This window comes from Pholcus phalangioides, unplaced genomic scaffold (assembly GCF_987345545.1).
Source record: "Pholcus phalangioides strain wild (caught in Gottingen) unplaced genomic scaffold, Ppha-v1.0 ptg000001l_1, whole genome shotgun sequence".
NCBI classification, from domain to species: Eukaryota; Metazoa; Arthropoda; class Arachnida; order Araneae; family Pholcidae; genus Pholcus; species Pholcus phalangioides.
In genome coordinates, this window is record NW_028301594.1 from 25400415 (window position 1) to 25420385 (window position 19971).

The following is a 19971-nucleotide window of genomic DNA, read 5'->3' on the forward strand; positions in this document are numbered from 1 at the left end:
CAATTTTTTTTAATTATCCGGTATAATATATACTAATTAGGATAAACACAAATACTTTTTGAAATAGATTTATTATGCAGTAGTAATGGTATTTAAAAAATTTTTGTTTTCATTATCCGCAACCGCGACATACTAAAGTGAGTGTTCACGGTTTTTTTTCAGTGTGGGGCATTAGTTTTAAGGGGGTTTATTTAATTACTGTGTACAGTAATGAATGAAAACGGGCTTTTCGTTTTGTTTACATTCAACTCATTAGGTGTGAGGAATTGTTTATAATGGTGATTTTATTCGCCTCATCCATATTAAACGCTATCACATGGCAGCATGAGCTCATTTGCGAGGCTCGTCGGTGGTCTAGCTCTGTGTTTGACCGCATCTGTGTCGATATCCGTGCTTCTAGCTCTCTCATCGATATCAAACAACTGTGACGATGCGCGTAACGTAGTGTTAGATGCCAGTAAGGGGGACCCATCCTGGGGTCCTCACAAGCTCGCAGTTATAGTTCCTTTCAGGGACAGGTTCGAGGAGCTGCTTGTCTTCGCACCACATATCCACAAATACCTGAATGCACAAAAAGTTGGGCACAAGATATACGTCATCAACCAAGTAGACAAGTTGAGGTTCAACAGGGCGTCCCTGATCAATGTTGGACACATGTTGAGTAGGAATGAATGCGACTACTTGGTGATGCACGACGTTGATCTGTTACCTTTAAATCCTCGGTTGAACTATTCCTATCCCTCTGATGGTCCGTTCCATGTTGCATCGCCAGAACTCCACCCTAAGTATCATTATCCCACATTCGTAGGTGGTGTTTTACTCCTCACTAAGCAGCACTTTGAACTTGTCAATGGTTTATCCAATAGGTATTGGGGATGGGGTCTCGAAGACGATGAGTTCTTTGCAAGGATGAAAGATGCAGGTTTAAAAGTTAGACGTCCACAGAATGTAGACACTGGTACCAAGGATACCTTTCGGCACATTCATGATCGTTACACTAGGAGGAGAGACACTGCCCGTTTATATAACCAGAAAGAATCAACCAGGAAAAGAGATAGGCTGACTGGTTTGAAATCCGTGAAATATGAATTGATTGGGATGCAGCATCTAACTATCGACACAGCTCCACTGACTTTATATCATGTCAAACTTGAATGTAACAAAACGCTCACGCCTTGGTGCGAGCCGAAGCAGCAGTTGCCATTGAAAAAACAATAATCTTACTATAAAGCTTCAAATTTAAATATATATACACTTTTTTTTTTAAATATTTATTGTAAAACTTCATTTACAAACTCTTGCAGTATTGTATCACAGCAATTAGCGTATACATCAATATCTGTTACACTTTTATTACAAATCGTTAATTCTTTAATATTTCAAAGATTCAGGCAAATTAAAAATTAGAACAGAACTTGATCAGCATTTAAATTGTTCAGCCGAACATTTAATTATGTCTCCTTAAAGTTTATGAAGAAAAAACATTTTTTCTTGCTTGATGATATCAGAAAACTAAGGAAGCTTCACCTCCTGTTAAATTCATGTGATGTACCGGTATATTAGCAAAAGTTGTGTAAGTGTAGGCTTTTTTTTACATTAAAGTTTTATCAATTGCTCTTAAAGTTTAAAGTTCAATAGAGTCCAGTAGAACCTTTTGAGATCAGTTGAGGAGGGTCTGAAGTCACCTCAGATATCGAGATCCTGAGTTAAAAAATATGATCCGTGAATTTTTTTTTTAAATAGCTTGCCGAATATATGTAAATTTATAGTTGTGTAGTTATAGTTTTCCTCTCCACATATGCAATTCTCTAAAGGTATGTCTACTTACTTGTACCTTGAGCAACTGGTTAGCTCTCCTATAATATCGATGGGATGACAGGCTACAATAATTTGTGATTTTCCTTTTTTTCAAAACAAGCAAGACTCTGGTCTATTGGTCTATCATAATGGGAAATTTACTACCGATTGAGTTGTGCCGGAGGTAATAATTTATAACTGGCTTGACAAATCGAGAAAAAATCTAGGGGTCAAATGTATTTCCTTTGTCTGAGCTAGTAATCACACATAGAGAATTTTTTTGCACCAATACCAATTTTCTAATTGCCATGGCACCCGGGATTCATCAGACTCTGATTTATGAAATGCTAAGGAACAGTAATTTTTCGTCATATCTTATGATAGACATCCTTCAAAGAAATGAAACTTGGCATATTTTTGATAGACATCCTTGAAGTGTCTTTATAATGCAAAATGAAGCATATCGCCATGTGGTGAAAAAAGAGAAGCAAAACAAAAAAAGATGCTCTTTATAACAATTGTAAACTGTTAGGAAAAGTGTTCGTTCTGCTGTAAATAAGGACAGGTACGAGTTCATTGGTATGAAGTGCTACCTCCTCGCCTCTGACGCACATCTGGCATTGGTTGTTGCATGCTGTCCACCAAATTGTTGAGAACTTAAGGGATTTTGTCCCATTCGTCCTTCAAGGTGGTTTTGAGTTCCTATATGGTTCGAGGAAGAAGACTGAAAGTGGAAGTGCTATAAGAAAACATGCCAGAAGCCATGAGAGGATCACCACTCCTGTCCAGATAGCCACAGACCTTGCTAATGCTACTTGCAATCGTGTATGCGTGAGAACCATTTCTTGGTAATTAAATAATGTTTACTCATATGCAATGAAGCCTGTAAAATGCATTCCACCATGCATTGTTATCAAGAAACAGGGTTTAAGCTATGGTCGTATTTTTCACAAAATGCGGAAGAAAATCGTAGAATGCGAAAAAGTATCAACCACTTACGCAACGAGTAGATGTTCAACCATCAATCATTACATTAGCATTTGCAGCATTTTGTTAAAGCTTTCCCCCCCCCCCCTATTTTTACTTTTTTGCAAAAGGAATTTTTTATCCTGTCAAGAAAGATTGTGTAATGAACGTATTCATTTGGGCTCAACATATATGGTCCAGAGTCATACTCCTTGACAAATCAGTCTTTAGCATCAACAAGGATTCTGAACAGCAGCTACTATGGAAGGAGCAGGAAACGTTATCATCAGCAGAATGCCCAGGAAATTGATTGCTATGGGCCAGAGAGTAATGGTGTGTTCGCATACCATGCACCAGTGACATACTGCTGCTTCATATCTTCAATGGTGGTGAACGTAAAATCATGGCAGTATTGCACTAACATTCTCCTGGGTCATGTTCATCTTGTTTGCTGTGCATTTGGTCCAGAATTTCTGTTCGTGGAGTACAATGCCCATTCGCATGGGACAGATGAAGTGTCCAACACACTAACAAGTGAAGATATTGAACATATGCCATGGCCCTTGTATTCCCCGGACGTAAATCCCATTCAGCATACCTAGGATACACTCGGCAGATAGATTGCTCAAGGACACAACCCTCCTCGAACCATGCAAGAACTCAATCGCTTTGAAGGATAAATAGAACAAAATCCGTCAAGCTCCCCTGAACAATTTAGTGGACAGTCCGGGGAGGTCACATTATTGATGAATTCGAATCTATCCTTATTTCCAGCAGTATGAACATTTTTCTCTCTCTCGTAACTTTAAAATTATTGTAAGCAGCATCTTTTTTTATTCTTTTGCCATAGGCGATATCTGTTCCATTTGGCATAATGAATATACTTCAGGATGTCTGTCTAAAATGTTAATTTCTTTGAAGGATGTCTATACCTAGATATGATAAAAAAATAACTGTTCTGTAGCATTTGTCAAGCAGTATAAATAGCAATAAGCTGTAGTGCTGCTGTCCATTTAGGGGGGGGGGGGGGCTGAGGAAAATTATAATTGAAAACTAGAAACAAAAAAATTAACCTCGTCCACCAACTGGTTGGGCCGTTGTTCCCCCCCCCCCCACCCCCGGCTTTCGAAAATACACTAAAAATGGTATATATATATATACACACATACATTGAGTACATTCCCCCCTTCTCTGGAAAAAGTTAAAATGACGACCCTGATTTTCCCCATTACAATGATACAGGCAAAGCTTGACAAATAAATTAGGTATCAGACAAATTTCTAAAGAGCCAAGCATTCGTTTTCTTGAGAAAAAAAAAACAATAGGCCTACTAAATCTTTTTCAAATTTTTGAAGACTTTATTTCCCCTTTTGTTGAAAGCATGAGCAGATCCAGAGGGAGGTGATCAGCCCTCTCAAAAACCAAAATATGAAGGAAAAATATATGTGTCTGGTAAAATACAGGACAATTCAATAAACCTAAGCAATAAATTGTTCCGCCCAACACATTTTTTAGTCAAAAAAAAATAAATTTTTGTTACTTATAATTATTTTTTCATGCTCACTAAGGTTATATTTATTTTTCCTTATAGATATGAGTAAATTAAAAAACCGAAGTTCCCGGGCAAAATGGTCAAGGAAAGACCATCACAGAAAAGATGTTAATTCATCTTTACTTGAAAAAAATTATGAAGGTATGTATGTTTATAGAGCAAATAATCATAATTTTTAAGTGTTGAAATTTTTACAGATGTTTCCAGTAATCTGTGTGACAATCCAGCTGTGCACCACACTAATCTTCCTAAGCACTCAAAATCAACATATATATTAATGATTCTTATTAATCTTTTACTTACCCCCATCCTTTCTTATATGTAAAACCTCCAACTGGCAAAAGTTGTCTGTAACATTGTGACACCTGTTAGCACAAATGGACAAAATTTGTTAACAGTTTGCTCACTAGAGTTTTTTTCATTCTGTGAAATTTCAGTGAGTTTTCCAACTTTTAGGCATAAGTGCGAGCTGGTGTTACCTATTTGAAAAATCTCTCTGAAGACAGTAGGACCTTCAACACATACTCACATAACAAAAATTCATGGCCTTGATATTTTCACTCTGAAATATGGAAGGTAGGTGGCAGCACCAAAATAACAAACACACAGAACTCTGACAACATAAATACTTTAGGCCACACAGCACATTCCTGTATGCACCAATTTGTTAGAAATTCCCCAGAGGAATGTTTAGAAGGTGCATGTATATTGAGTAGTAGAAGTCTAAATATATATTTTAAAAGAACCTCCACCTTGAACACAAGACCTTTTAAAAACATGCTACAGATCTCCCAAAATCTGCAACCTCGGTTTAGGAACCACTTCAGTTGAAGTTAGTTTTCTGGGGTTGTCTAATTTTGATGGGTGCGGTAGCCCAGGTCAATAATATACTCACCTGAAGTACCAAAGGATTTTTAGAGGTGTCGCGAGTTCGATAAGTGGTTCATTCTTGTCAGAAACTTTCCTGACATGGGTACAACAGAAACAGTGATATGATCACAGAAAAAGATTGCTACCGCAGGGAGTCCCCCCCATCAAGAGGTTAGAAGTTAGCACACCAACCTCTCGAGAGGTTAAAAAATTGTTGTAGGTTCGGATTCTGCAATAAATTGTAGGTCCCTAGACATTGTAGGTAGGTCCCTCTTGTAGGTCCCTCTAATTAGACCTCATGTGCAGAAAATGACTGTGATGCGACAAAATCGATCAAAGGATCCAATTGTACCGAGAAATTTCAAGTGAACCAAAAATTGATGCTTTCTCTCAAACGACTCACATTAGTGGAAACAATTAAATATTTTTTTAGGGGTTTTTAAATTGTTCTTTAAAAAAAATTTTTTTTTTTGGTTGGGGGGGGGGGGGAGCTAACCTAATTTTGATTCGGGAATGCAAGCCAATCTTCCATTTTAAGAGGTGTCTCTCCACAGAGAAGACTATCAGACCTATACAAAATTTAAAATTCAGGCATATAGTGCAAAACAGACAAAATGGCTACCCACATTGTTGCTTCTAAGTTGGAAGACAGATGTGTATTAGAACACACACATTTTTCAGAAACAAACTGCACAGCACATTTCGGCATGTACCTATTCATTGGAGGCTCCTCGGATGAATATTTTCAAGTGTGTGTATAATGGAAATATCACCCACTTTGGGTGATATTTCCATTATACACACACTTAAAAAGGGCAGAGGGGGGGGGGTACACTATATTTTTGTCCACTAGCCAAATAAGTGAAACTTTGATACAACGATACTCGATATAACGATAAATCCCTCTAAAACAATAGGTTTTAAATTTTGTTTGAAATTGTCAAATGGTTCAATGTTAAACCCCTCTCAATACAGTGATGTCCTTTACTACGATGAATCCCTCTATAACTATATTTTTGAAGAGATTTTGAAATCTTTACGATATTTCATTAAAAATCACTTTTAATATATTTCTATGTTCCTAACAAGTTCTTGTTCTTTTGAGGGAGTCTAATAACATCAGTGTTTTGCGCAACATGTCCCCTAAAAGTGTTAATGAAGTTGCGGTGAAGCTACTGTTTGAGTAGTACACAGCGCAGTGTAATGTAGTAAACTTCTTTATAGGGACATAACATCTAACTGAATTGTATTATTTGTAAATTAACATATTAATTACAATTTTTTTCTTGTGAATAAGTACTTTTTAGTGTATTTTCTGGTGGTATTGAGAGCCGCTATGGTGGTTGAGTGGTCATAGTGACAGACTTGCATCACGAGGACCTGGGTTCAAACTCTCACTGTTGCCACAGTGGTGGTCAACTGAAGTTGGTTTTCTGTTGTTCCCAATTCAATGCGTGAATGCAAGCTTATCGTCCCATTGAAACGTTTTGCCACAGAGAGCAACATGCCTACAATGGTAAAATCTTAAATCATTACACTTCACTCATAGTTCTAAAACTAGATGGCAGATGGAAGCACTATGTCAAGCATTACACAGAAACGAACTTCAAATTAGGTACACAACATGGACACACACATACATTCCAACATGTACTAATTTGTTAGAAGTTCTGGAGAAGAATATGGATGAGGTGCATGTGTGGTTTATTAGTGTTGGTACTAACAATGCAAACTTAGAAGAGATGCCAAGAACAGCATAAATTTGGTAGTGCATGATGTAACGTTACCGCTCGATATAATGATAACCCCTCTACAACGATATTTTCTCAGTGTCCGCAGAGTATCATTATATCAAGGTTTCACTGCATGTGATATGTATGCTGCTCACAGACTGATGTACCTATCCTGTTGTGTGTGTTGATACCATTTTTCAAGGGAAACCTTTTACGAGTCAAATTGTACATCCCTTCCTTAGAGCATGAGTGGATATGGAGGGGGGTTGAGAAAAGCGCTGGTCCAAGTCAAATGTTACTAGCAAATGTCTCTGTAGATTTTATTCACCTATCTTCTATAAAAAGTAACAAATTCTGTTTACATCAATATGTTTTATTTTTTCAGATGAAGTTGTCTCTAGTGAAGCTCCGAGGCTTTTGTTGCCAGAGGATTATAGATTCCATATCGATATTCCTTTCCCTGTAGCAATGTGGGATATGGGTCACTGTGATCCAAAAAAATGCTCTGGAAAAAAACTTTCACGCCTAGGTTTGATTGAGCTTCTACCATTGGGGCGAAGATTCAATGGTGTAATACTGAGTCCTATTGCAAAACATTGCATAGCACCAAGTGACTGGTAAGCTATAGATTTGGAATGTATGTTTTAGTTTTTATGCTGTATGAAAAATATATTTCAGAAGTATAATCAAATTCAAATAGGATGTGTGTGTGTCTCCCATACACACTTTCTTCGATTTTGCACCAACCCAGCTCATTGCCAGAAATTTTCATTTAATAAATCTTCCATGTAGGCTATACAGGATTACTCAGTTTATTTGTTCAAAGGACTATCTCTGCAACAGTTTAATTTTTAAGTATACTTTTTCAATTGCAATAAGGTTTCAAATGACAAAAATATGGTTTCTGGAATGTTGTAATTTATTAAAAGGGTCACACACACTAAAAAATAAAAAAATTCATAAAATAAAGAAATCAACTTTCTATACAGTCCTTCCACCTTATTTCAGTAGCATTCCATCTTCAGCCTCATGTTTTCTTTAACCCAGAAATTCACTCTGACATAACCTCTGTCACAGGGGAATATACACCACACGATAAAATATAATTAGTAAATTTTTAATTTATGGGAAAAAAGTTATCCTGCAGTCATAAATTACATGTGCAATGGATGCACATTTCAATTTAAAAAGTTAGTTTGAAACTCAAAAATGAGAAGAAATGACATTGTTCTGGTCATAGGACTAGCTTAGAAAAATGTGTCTGTCTGTAAATTGGAAGTTGTGAAATAGAGTGCCTGGTGACTGTATTTGTACAATATTATGAACCGCAGCAACTATTTTTTTGAATAAAAATTTATTCAATTGCATTGATCAATCTTAACAAAATTTGAAATCATAGTTAAATTTAATCGGGTGAAACTCTAAAACTAATTCTAGTGTAGGGACAATTACAGAATTTTCTTCGAATTCAAACCAAAAATATTTTAAAAATTGCTCTCACTTTTATGATAAAAAAAATATAAAATTTATGCAAATTTTTGACTAAAATTTTCTTTTTATGTGTATCTTTTTTTTTTGTGTTACTCTTAACCTTTTACATGCCAAATTCATTTTTATACAGTGAAACCTGTACTAAACAATGTCAAGAAACTGAAATAATATTCCCTTTTAGGCAGATTTCCATTTCATAAAAGTGCATTTCAAAGGCTAATCATTGAACAGACTATTTTTTTATTTTGTTCAGGACAAGTGTCCGTCTTATACAGGTTTCACTATAATTGAATTTATTTTCATAATTTTTTCCTGTTACTTCTTATCCTTTAGTTTAGAGATATCAACCAAAAAATTCATGGTTTCTGGGCTTGTCCATGTCCATAGAAATAATACTAAAATTAGAAACAAAATGTTCATACATATAATTTTTATTCTTCCTTTGAAATAGGTTATCTTTAAAAAATTTAATTCATGGCATTTATGCTTAAAGAATGGAACAAGAGAAGTCTTGTAGATTAGAGTTATTGTAGTAGTTTAAAAAGTCTTGTAAATTAAGTTTCAAATCTCACTCTTACGGGAGAAAGAAAAGTGCTCTCGTGTGCTAAATTTTTTTTTTAATTAATAGAACCGATGTTCCCAATTGAGAACTGTTAAAAAAGTTAATGCTTTCTCTTAATTTTTGTTATTTTAGTGATTTAGTAAAAGAACATGGCGTGGCAGTTGTTGATTGTTCATGGGCCAAACTAGAAGAGACTCCATTCAGCAAAATGAAAGGACAGCATTTTAGACTGCTCCCATATCTAGTCGCTGCCAATCCAATAAATTATGGTAAACCATGTCAGTTGTCATGTGTTGAAGCACTTGCTGCTGTATTCACCATCACAGGTAAATAAAGGATAGAAATGTGTATGTTGTGTGATCTTTAACCAGTCATCTTGCAATTAATTTCTCAGTGTGCTGTGTCCTTTTTTAAGAAGATGTGTGTGCTTTTTCCCTTTTTTTTTTTTGGGAGTTAGAAGCTATTAAAATAATTTTTTAAAAGTATTTTAGGGGTTCAATATGATAGGCCTCCTCGTGGTGCACTCTGGGTAACGATATCACACATCATTGTCTTCGCTTATTTGTGCTGATATCTTTCAATAGCCCCGATTACATGTTTATTTGTACACATCTTGCAGTACATGTCTTGCATCTCGTTTTGTCCTGTTCTCGTCCTTTATGAATCACCCCTCATTGTGGGCCCTGCTTAGGCGGGGAGGGGTCCTCCCAGATGGGGCATTGCTTCTAGCATATGCCTTATCTGGGATGCTGTGTACCTGCGTGTTTGCCGTGCGTGGAGACCCGTAAGGCTGGAGATGGGGATCCTGGTTAGCCTGATGTGCTAGCTTTGGCCTCGGATTCAGCCAAAACGGGAGGCTTGGATTAGCCCTATCCAGGTCAATCGGCTCTGGTCGCCTCGGTGGCTGAAGGGGTTACACTACTGGGCAGGTAGAGGGGCCGGGCCTGCCGGGCGTCGTTGAGGTTTGTTGGTGCTACTTCACGACGATCTTGGATCTTGAACGCGTCTGCTCGCCTGCTTTGGTGGTGTATAGCTCCCACCTAACCTGACATTGCTACTAACCTTCATTGGTTACGTGTGCGCGTCCCCTCATAGGGCTCCATGGTGGGCATGGTGGGTGGGAGTGGAACAATACCCATTTAAAAATGGGAAAAAATCAAAATGCACCAAACCATCAAAGAACTGCTTCAAACCAAACACATGTCACTGTAACTGCTGCTTCAAATTCATCAACTGCTCATTTTTCTTTCTGCACTCTTCAGATGCCGAAAAACAGCTAGCCAAAGTATCACCATTTCTAATAGATGAAGCTCTCTATGGCACAGTTGGTACCTTAAAATCAGTGAAGGCCCTTCGTACAGGAGACCTTCTCATCGAAACGAACACATCCAAACAAGTCGAACTCATTCAAAAGCTCTTATCTCTCGGAGACATTCTAATAACAGTCAAAATCCATCCCACGTTGAATTATTCACGTAGTGTTATTTCAGATACTAAATTAACATGGATGGAGAAGAACTAACACAAGAGCTGGCATCTCAAGGCGTAACATCAGCCAAACATGAGCCGCAAAGATGGCAATCCAGCTCCAACACGTAATATAATTCTCACATTCTCTTCACCAGCATTGCCGAAAGATATCAAAATAGGTTATTATAACCTCAAAATCCGGCCATACATTCCTAAACCTGTTCGATGCTTCAACTGCCAAAAATATGGTCACTCACGAACGGCGTGCCGCAGTCAACCCACCTGCGCAAAATGCGGTGAGAAGGACCACATTTCGGACAACTGCACTAATTTGCCATTCAAGTGCGTCAATTGCGGTGGCGACCACCCCGCATTTGACAGAAAGTGTCCGAAATGGAATGAAGAAAAAGAGATCCAGAAGATCAAGGTCCTTAATAACATCTCGTATATTGAAGCATGCCATCGTATAATCCCTAACCAAACTCCAATAGCTAGTAGATCATACTCTAATATGGTAACAAATCCTTCAACAGCTAATACGACTCACAATATCACCAAAGCATCTGTAACAACTCAGACTGAACCAATAGCTGACACATCAACTCAAACATCATCATCTAACCAACCGTGCAATAGTTGTGGCTGCTGTTGCTCTGCTGGATTCCACTACCTCCGAAGAAGAGGCAGGAAAAGCAACAGCGCACACATTCAAAAAACCTACTTTTACTAAACCCAAGATTAATTCTGGAAATAAATCTAAAAAGTTAAAGACCGGATATTCAAGAAAAGCAATACAGAGAGCAATAAAATGTCCCACCCTCAAGAATGTGTCACTAATTGATGACAAGTCAATTGGTGACATGGATCTTGATAATCCATCAGAATCCGGTGGTACTCGCCGGAAACTAGACCGGAATAAATTTAAAGACCTCGAACCGTCTACTTCTACCTAATTTATGGCCAACATAATCCAATGGAACATTCGTGGTCTTAGATCCAATTATGAAGATCTCAAGGATTTGATCAATCGATATCATCCTGTTTGCGTGGCACTACAGGAAACTTTTACGAAGCCCTCGGAGACATGGAACATCAGGCGACATTCCCTGTTCCGTATTGATTACGATGACGGGAGTAGGGCTTGCCACGGTGTTGCTCTGCTGGTTCCACATCACGTGTCGTCGCGCGTTCTAATGCTGCGCACGAACCTGCAAGCCATCGCGGTGGAAATCTCTACAGGCCTCAGAATTACCATCTGTTCCATTTATTTGCCACCAAATGACACCATCTTACAGAGAGATCTAGAAGATCTGATTGATCAATTACCTCCACCATTTTTTCTTCTTAGAGACTTCAATGCACATAATATGATTTGGGGTTCTAACAGCAACACCCCTCTTGGGGAAATGGTTGAACGTCTGTTAGACGACATGGACCTTGCCATCATGAATGATGGCAGTTTCACTCATTTCCATGCCCCAAACAATAGTTTCACTGCAATAGATCTATCGTTATGTTCACCCTCACTCTTGTCCAACTGGTCCTGGTCGGTTGATCCAGACCTCCACGGGAGCAATCATTTTTCTCTAGTGGTTAAGTGCCTTGACCAACGCCATAGCATACCTGAGGGACCTCCTCGGTGGAAGCTTGTGGCCGCCCGATGGGTTGACTTCACGGTCAAGGCAGAAATCACGGAGGATATAGTTTCACAACCTGACGTCGACCATTGTGTCGACCTTGTGACCAGTTGTATGATCTCAGCAGCCAATGAAACAATACCCAAAGTCTCCTCGAAACTTCCTAAATTTCCTAAACCTTGGTGGAACCACGAATGTAGTCTCACGATTAAAGCACAAAAGAAAGCATGGAGTAGGTTCCGGCGGTACCCTACCCATGATAATAAGTTGGCATTTTTAAAAGCAAAGGCGATAGCAAGAAGAACCAGGCGCCAGGCTCAACGTGAGTCCTGGCAAAGGTTTACCACGGGAATCAATTCATCAACTTCATCCAAAATCATTTGGGACCGGATCCGAAAAATCAATGGTCATTATCAGTCTCATCCCATCACCATTTTAAACACCAATGGCACTATCATCAGCGATGTGAGGGATATTGCGGACACCATCGCCGCACATTTTGCCACTGTTTCCAGCGATGCGAACTATCCCCCATCGTTTCATCGCATTAAATCATCAGCTGAACGCACATTGTATACCTTCCGGCCTTCTACACCGGAGGGGTACAATTCATTGTTCACCCTTCATGAACTGACGATGGCCTTGCAGCGAAGTCCTGACTCAGCTGTAGGGCCCGATGCTATTCATTATTCCATGATTCGGCATCTCTCACCAGAATCACTGTCACATTTACTCATTTTATTTAATCGGATCTGGGTCAGTCATTCATTTCCTGACACCTGGCGAGCAGCCATAGTTCTTGCATTCCCGAAGCCTGGCAAAAATCCTGAACAACCGAACAGTTACGGACCTATTGCTTTGACCAGTTGTTTATTTAAGCTTATGGAACGCATTGTCAACTATCGCCTTATGCACTACCTTGAGGTTAACAATGTTTTATCTAAACATCAATGCGGCTTTAGACGGTTCAGGTCCACAACATGCAATCTGTTACGCCTTGAGACATCAATAAGACAAGCATTTGTGAAGAGGGAGCATATGCTAGCCATATTTTTCGACATAGAAAAGGCCTACGACCGTACTTGGAGGCACGGAATTCTCTCTGACCTCTATAATTGCGGCTTGTGGGGCAACTTGCCCATTTTCATTAAGAACTTTCTCGCTCGCCGCATGTTCCAGGTACGGATCAGAAGCACATTATCAGCTCCCCAAATTCAAGAACAAGGTGTACCTCAAGGTAGCATTATTAAGTGTTACACTTTTTATTTTAAGACTCAACAGGGTGTTGAACCAACTCCCATTGTCTGTCACTGGTGCACTCTACGTGGATGATCTGTTGATATCGTATCAATCAGTGAATATGAGGTCAGCCGAGAGACAATTACAAACCACACTCAACAAGATCAGCAAGTGGGCTCATGATAACAGCTTCTCTTTCTCCGCCGACAAAACCATCTCTGTGCATTTTTGCCCGTGTCGTGAGCTTCATGATGACCCACAATTATTTTTAAATAATAGTCAAATACCTATTGTAGAGAATATAAAATTCCTCGGCATTACATTTGACAAGAAACTTACATTTAAACCTCATATTTCACAGTTGAGAGCTCGTTGCATGAAGACGATGAACCTCTTGAAGGTCATCTCTTCTACATCGTGGGGAGCTGACCGTAAGTCGCTCCTTCACTTATATAAAGCTCTAATACGATCGAAGCTAGACTACGGCTCCATTGTATACGGGTTGGCACCTCGGAGCTATCTGAGTGTGCTCGACCCAGTCCACCATCTCGCCCTGTGGATTTGTTCTGGAGCTTTCTGGACGTCTCCAATGGAGAGCCTGTATGTCGAATGCAACGAGCCATCACTGACATCAAGATGCCAGCAACTTTCCTTGAAATATTATATCAAAATGAAGTCTTTGCCAGGTCATCCACTTCGTCGTGTCATTTTTAATCCCTCATTTCATAGACTTTTTGCTGCTCGACCTTCATGTGTTCCATCTTACGGTCTTCGTATGAGGGCACTTGTGGAAGAACTAGAATTAGACATCAGTCGTGTGGCCCCAGTTGCTTGGCAACTGGCACCATGGGAGCAGTCTCTGCCAGATGTCTCTCTTTCATTATCATTATACCCTAGAGCCACCACAGCAGATGTCATATATCGACAGATATTCTTTAGGCACAGGGGTAGATACAACAGGTACTTCCCCATATATACCGACGGCTCTAAGAGCCCTGGGCATGTCGGTTGTGCCTACATCTGCTGTGAGGAGACATCTTTCAAACTTCCCAACACATTCTCTATTTATTCGGCAGAACTGTACGCAGTCCTTCAGGCTCTGCGTCATATAAGACGCAAATGCCACAGACGATGCATCGTTTATAGTGACTCTCTCAGCGCATTGCAAGCACTGTGTTCCTTCAGTTTTCACACTCATCCATTCATTCATACCATTTTTCATGAACTGCGTTCGAGCTGCAGGACCAACCAAAAGGAAGAAGTTCTGCTTGCCCGATTGTGCATAGGACACAGTCGCCTTACACAATCATATTTGTTATTACGAGAGAGTCAACCAGAGTGCCCTCATTGTCAAAGTCCATTGACCATTGCTCATGCTTTTACTTGTTCACATCGCCATCATTTTACGACCCCTTTTGGTCATAGTCATCTTTCACTTCATGACATTTTAAATGACAATAGCAATGCATCTCGCATTTTTAAATTCATTAAAGCCATTGGTTTTTATAACAAATTATAGATTTTTACAATTCATGTCATTGTTTTATGTTTCACATTGCTTTTTATGATGCGCAGTTTTAGTGTTTTAACATGACAAAAGGATGATTTTTCTTATTTTTATATAATCATTTGTTTTGGCGCAGCTTGACCATATTGGTCCTTGCGCCAAAAAAAAAAAAATCTAAATCTAAATCCTTAAAAGTATTTTAGAATATAAATGTGAGGCACAAAGGCAAACTGAGGACAACTTGTTGAACTGAATTGTTGCAAGGAAAAGTGAAATTTTTTTTTATGTGGTAGTGTGTCAAATAGTCCATGTGATGCACTACTAGGGAGAGGGTCCTTTGCAAAAAAAAAATGTAAAATATCAGGGAATATTTTGAGACATAATATGACACACCAAAAGGAGGGAGGTCAGGTTCATTATATGTTCTGTAACTGTAAGGAATGCTTCTGACGGATTTATGTGGATCCATAGCAGCTGAACTTTTGTCAAAAGATATATGACTAAGGTAAACACAAATGCATCTTCACAAGAGAATCTGAAATTTTAAAAAAATGCAGCCTTGCAATGCATGGTGAGGATAATAATCGTAGACCTTGAAATATAATTCAAGGTCAACTCTATCTAGTGGCTAGGTAATAAAGTAGAAGGATACCTGTGCGGGTGAAAGCAGCTGTATTACAAATTATTCTGTCATATCCGTGTGAGAAAGACCAAAAATCTAAATGCCATCATATGGCTGCGACATCATATTCCATCAGAGCTAGATGACTGGTTAAGTTTTGAAATGATTTTTTTTACATATAGCCATTGCTCTTTCTAAGCTACATACATGCATGGCCATGGAAAAAAACTTTGAAGTACATGCAAAACCACTCGATACATCCATATTTTCATATTAAAATATCACCATGCTAAGTGGATGAAAGAAAAAGTTAAAGGGAATGGTGCATGTAATGCTGTTGCAAAGCATTTTAAAATGCAAACTTTATATATATTATAAAGTTTTTTAAATTTAGTTGTTATTAGTATTAGCATCAGGGAAGGAATTTCAGTACTTTTATAGGTTTTATCTTCGAATTTGTATTGCAGGCTACTCAGATTTAGCAAACGCCTATCTTCATCAATTTAAATGGGGTCATGGTTTTCTGTCTCTGAATGAAGAACTCTTGACTTTGTATAGTAACTGTAATTCGTCCGAGGAAGTTCTTAAAGTGCAGTTCAGTCATCTCAATAAATTAGAAGAAGAAAAATCAAAATGTAAAGATGGTAGGTGGTTTCATTTCCTTATTATTTTTTGTTGCACGTTGCTTTGACATGTCACTTGCTTTTTACCCATTTATATCATTTGAACAGCTATGGTGCAGAAATAGTTTGAATCATGTGATACAATGATCTATGGTTATACTTTTTATATACTTTGTACATTTTTTGTGATGATAGGTGCCTTACAGATGTAATGTAAGTTAAATACTGTTAATTTGAATCATTATTAAACTTTTTTTGAAACTGCAGACTGATGAAAGTAGTTGAACAATTTTACTGCCTAAAATTTTCTTTGTGCAGTTCTGTGCCATCTTAACGCATGGGCCCACCTGTGGACCTCAACACAAAAATGAGAACCAGTTGAAATTTTCAAGAATTTGCTAGGTAGTACCCAAGAAAAGTTACTTGGCCTGGTGGGGGGGGGGGGCCATGATGCTCTTAAGGTGGCCCTGGTGTAGTTACCTAATTGCAGGCTGGGAGCAGCACAAAATGTTTGTAATTTATAGCAGTGTATCTGCTGCATGAAGAAGGTTACTATGCCCTGAAAAAGTCAAAAGCGTTATTTTGGACTTTTTTCTTCATGTAAATGTTTTTTTGACACCTAGATTTTTTTTTTTGCAATTTGTCCAGTCCTGGTATAGCCTAATTCCAGCAGGACAATGCGACACCCCACACATCCAGAATTGCTACAAAGTGGCTCCAGGAAAACACTCTTCTGACTTTAGACACTTCCGCTGGCCACCTAAATCCCCAGACATGAACATTATTGAACATATCTGGGATGCCTTGCAACGTGCTGTTCAGAAGAGATCTCCACCCCCTCTTACTCCTACGGATTTATGGACAGCTCTGCAGGATTCATGGTGTCAATTACCTCCAGCACTACTTCAGACATTAGTCGAGTCCATGCCACGTCGTGTTGCGGCATTTCTGCGTGCTCCCTACACGATATTAGGCAGGTGGACCAGTTTTTTGGCTCTTCAGTGTACAATCAATGAGCTGATTGGTTGCATTCAAACAAATGTTACCAATAAGCTCATTGGTTGCATATTCTCTAAAGTGGCATGCTTTCACGCTACTTAGTAGTATGTGTATCCCAAGCTCATTTTTTTGCAAAAGATTTGCAGCTAAATGTTAAAGAGTATTAGAGTTGTTGTATGAAGCAATTAATTATTCTGTTTAGTAGTAGTATCAGAGCTGCAAAATTGAAAAAAAAAAATTGTCTATGCCTACATAGAAACTTAGGATATTGACAAAATTACTTTTAGTTGCAGAATTGCTGCTTTTTTAGAAGGCAGTTAAAATTTTTGTTTACAGAAACATTTTGATTTGTACTGATAAGTTGATTCCTCTTCACTAGCGAGGAATGCCTTTGTATGTTAAAAATGTATCAAATATGATGTAATCAAATTGCAACATGTTTATAAAGTCAGTTTTCCATTCTTTTTATCATTTATTCACAGAAATAGATTTACCACCAACTGATGATGAGACTAGTTCCTCTGAATGTGATGAATAGCATCAAAATATATCTGTATATGTATGATTTCTGAGTAAATACAAGTGGTTAATGCCTACTTATTTGTTGTTTGCATCTGAAAACCCAAGATTCATTTATGTAATGCCACGTTACTACTTGTATCTAAAGGGCTAGTTAACAGACCAAAAATCAGAAAAATATGTGGTTAGGGGCTCATTCAAGTATTATGGCAGCATCGATGATGGGATGTGTGAATGATGCTTATGTCATCAACCACCCTTTATAAAAATATGAAATATTCTTAAAATGGCATCTTGGTGTGCCAAAAACGAGAAAACTTTTCCTAGTTTGTGAGCACCTGAACTAATATTCCTCCCTATTGACGAGTCCCCTATAGAGCCACTTTAGCGATCTTTAAATGTTCTGCTAATCCTTCAAGTGATTTGAAAATGCGTTCAGGTCGCTTAAGTGCTCTAGAAATGTGCCGCAAGCATCTTAAGTAATCACTCACATGATTCCATAATTATGCTGCCAATCACTTAAATAATCTGGGAATGTGCCACGGATTACTTGAGTGATGTAGAATTGCACTGGGGGCCATTTAAGTGTTCTAAAACTGTGCCACGTCACTTGAAGATCTCTAAGTGTGCCACAGACAGCTTAAGTGTTCTGAAAATGTGTTGCTGGTCACTTAAATGATCTGTGAATGTGCCACTTAGTTCATTTTTATAAAATTAGGTTTGAGGTGGCAGGTCACATTTGGTCCATAATCTATGCTTTAGAGGGTGGGTTGCAATGAATTTCTTAGAAATTTTGATTTTTTAGTCTTCAACATACATTGAAATTAATTATGGTAGGTATTAATTATTACGTATTGGGGGTAACTTCTTCCAAAATTTTAATTTGTCAAAAAATATTGTTTGCATCAAAAAAATTTTTTTATTGTCTGGAAGGAGCACCCTCCCCCTGATCCCAATATGCATTTAGAGTTAAAGGGCAGAACTGACAAAATTTTGCTGACGGGGGGGGGGGGGGGGGGCAAAAATGGCTAAAAATCTGCTGATGTAATACTTGAACTGCCTGTTATGAGTAAAGTGAGTTTGTGTATATATGTCAGTTTTAATATAGAGATTCTTCCTTCTGATAAGCATAGATAGACAAGAGCCTTAACAAATCCCAGGTTACCCTAATGGGTAAAAAGATTTGCATTGGTACCTATATACGGGGTGATTATAAAAAAACTATCCCAACATATGGGCCCCTAACTATCATACCATTCACAGAAACTGAATGAAATTTTGGCATAAGGTATTTTGAGGTATGCGCTCAAGAATGATATGGAAAACAACAGTGTCACTCTAACAGTTAAGGTTACAGTGAGAAAATTTCAAAAATATCAAATGGCAACACCAAGTTTTTTGTATTGGAATGCGATCTCCATATTGAAAAACACTAAATAGCGTTAGAATGGCACCTGTAGCACGAAAATCCCCGGAGCTAGGCAAGGAAAAAGTAAAAAGGACTTTGCCGTGCACCAGAGCATTAATGTTCGTTTCATTTGTCACAACATTTCTTCGGCTGAGATCCCAGCCTGATTAGTCCTCCACAAGGTCATGTGGAAAATTTGTGAAACAATAAAATGCTTTATTTTATGCTGCTTCTCTGTCCTTATTGGTTGTCCTCACTTTTAGCCTATCTACCGCCGGTGATTTTCATGCTACAGTTGCCGTTTGAATGCTATTTAGGGTTTTTCACAATGGAGATCACATTCCAATACAAAAAACTTGGTGTTGCCATTTGATATTTTCTCACTGTTAGAGTGACACTGTTGTTTTCCATATCATTCTTGAGCGCATACATCAAAATACCTTATGCCAAAATTTCATTGTTTCTGTGAATGGTATGATAGTTAGGGGCCCATATGTCGGGATAGTTTTTTTATAATCACCCTATATATATATATATGATAGCTGAATTGTGGGATCTGAGCACAAAAAGTTAAGAAATTATGCTGGTACGTTCTGAATAAGTTAAAGAACACACTATTTTGGACCATTTTTGTCTAGACAAAAATATATGGCTCCTATGAAGTTTGGCTGGTGCCCTTTTTTATTAAAACCATTGTATAGACATTGCTTGTGACTTGTTGAAAGTTGTCTCTGTGCTACACAATTATGAGTAATGTGTCTATTTTTAGTTGTCACTGGTTAGCTTCTAGCTGTGTTACACCCCATTATTTGCTTTAATTTTTTTAGCTCATACAAACACATTTAGAAGAATTAAAAAAAAAAAGGTTTTACAACTGTTTTTATTACACTATGTCATTTGCAATAGAATTCGTAAGTCATCAACATAATGAACTAAAGCTTTTGAGTGAAATAATTTTTCAGTTTAGAAAAAAAAA

At 38.1% G+C, this 19971-nt stretch overlaps 2 protein-coding genes across 3 annotated transcripts; both read left to right on the plus strand.

Annotated features, from left to right (window-relative positions):
- The first annotated feature begins 93 nt into the window (after positions 1-93).
- LOC149090181 (18S rRNA aminocarboxypropyltransferase) lies at positions 94-17664 on the plus strand. 2 transcript variants are annotated; one of them, XM_089232500.1, is made up of 6 exons: positions 94-137; positions 4355-4456; positions 7304-7535; positions 9104-9297; positions 15914-16090; positions 17551-17664. In XM_089232500.1, exons 2-6 carry the CDS (start codon positions 4357-4359, stop codon positions 17604-17606), a joined length of 759 nt encoding a protein of 252 aa, XP_089088626.1. In that variant the 5' UTR covers positions 94-137; positions 4355-4356; the 3' UTR covers positions 17607-17664. The 2 variants fall into 2 exon arrangements, with proteins under 2 accessions (XP_089088626.1, XP_089088620.1); XM_089232494.1 differs by lacking the exon at positions 94-137 and adding an exon at positions 1445-1573.
- beta4GalT7 (beta-1,4-galactosyltransferase 7) lies at positions 325-1218 on the plus strand. The gene has a single exon (XM_089232490.1). It carries the CDS (start codon positions 325-327, stop codon positions 1216-1218), a length of 894 nt encoding a protein of 297 aa, XP_089088616.1.
- Positions 17665-19971: the final 2307 nt, after the last annotated feature.

Bases quoted from the DNA above. Each gene is read 5' to 3' on its own strand.
- LOC149090181 (XM_089232500.1), top strand. From the start codon at position 4,357: ATGAGTAAATTAAAAAACCGAAGTTCCCGGGCAAAATGGTCAAGGAAA. The intron at 4,457-7,303 runs GTATGTATGTTT...TTATTTTTTCAG, and splicing joins ACTTGAAAAAAATTATGAAG to ATGAAGTTGTCTCTAGTGAA. The intron at 16,091-17,550 runs GTAGGTGGTTTC...ATTTATTCACAG, and splicing joins AAAATCAAAATGTAAAGATG to AAATAGATTTACCACCAACT.
- beta4GalT7 (XM_089232490.1), top strand. From the start codon at position 325: ATGAGCTCATTTGCGAGGCTCGTCGGTGGTCTAGCTCTGTGTTTGACC.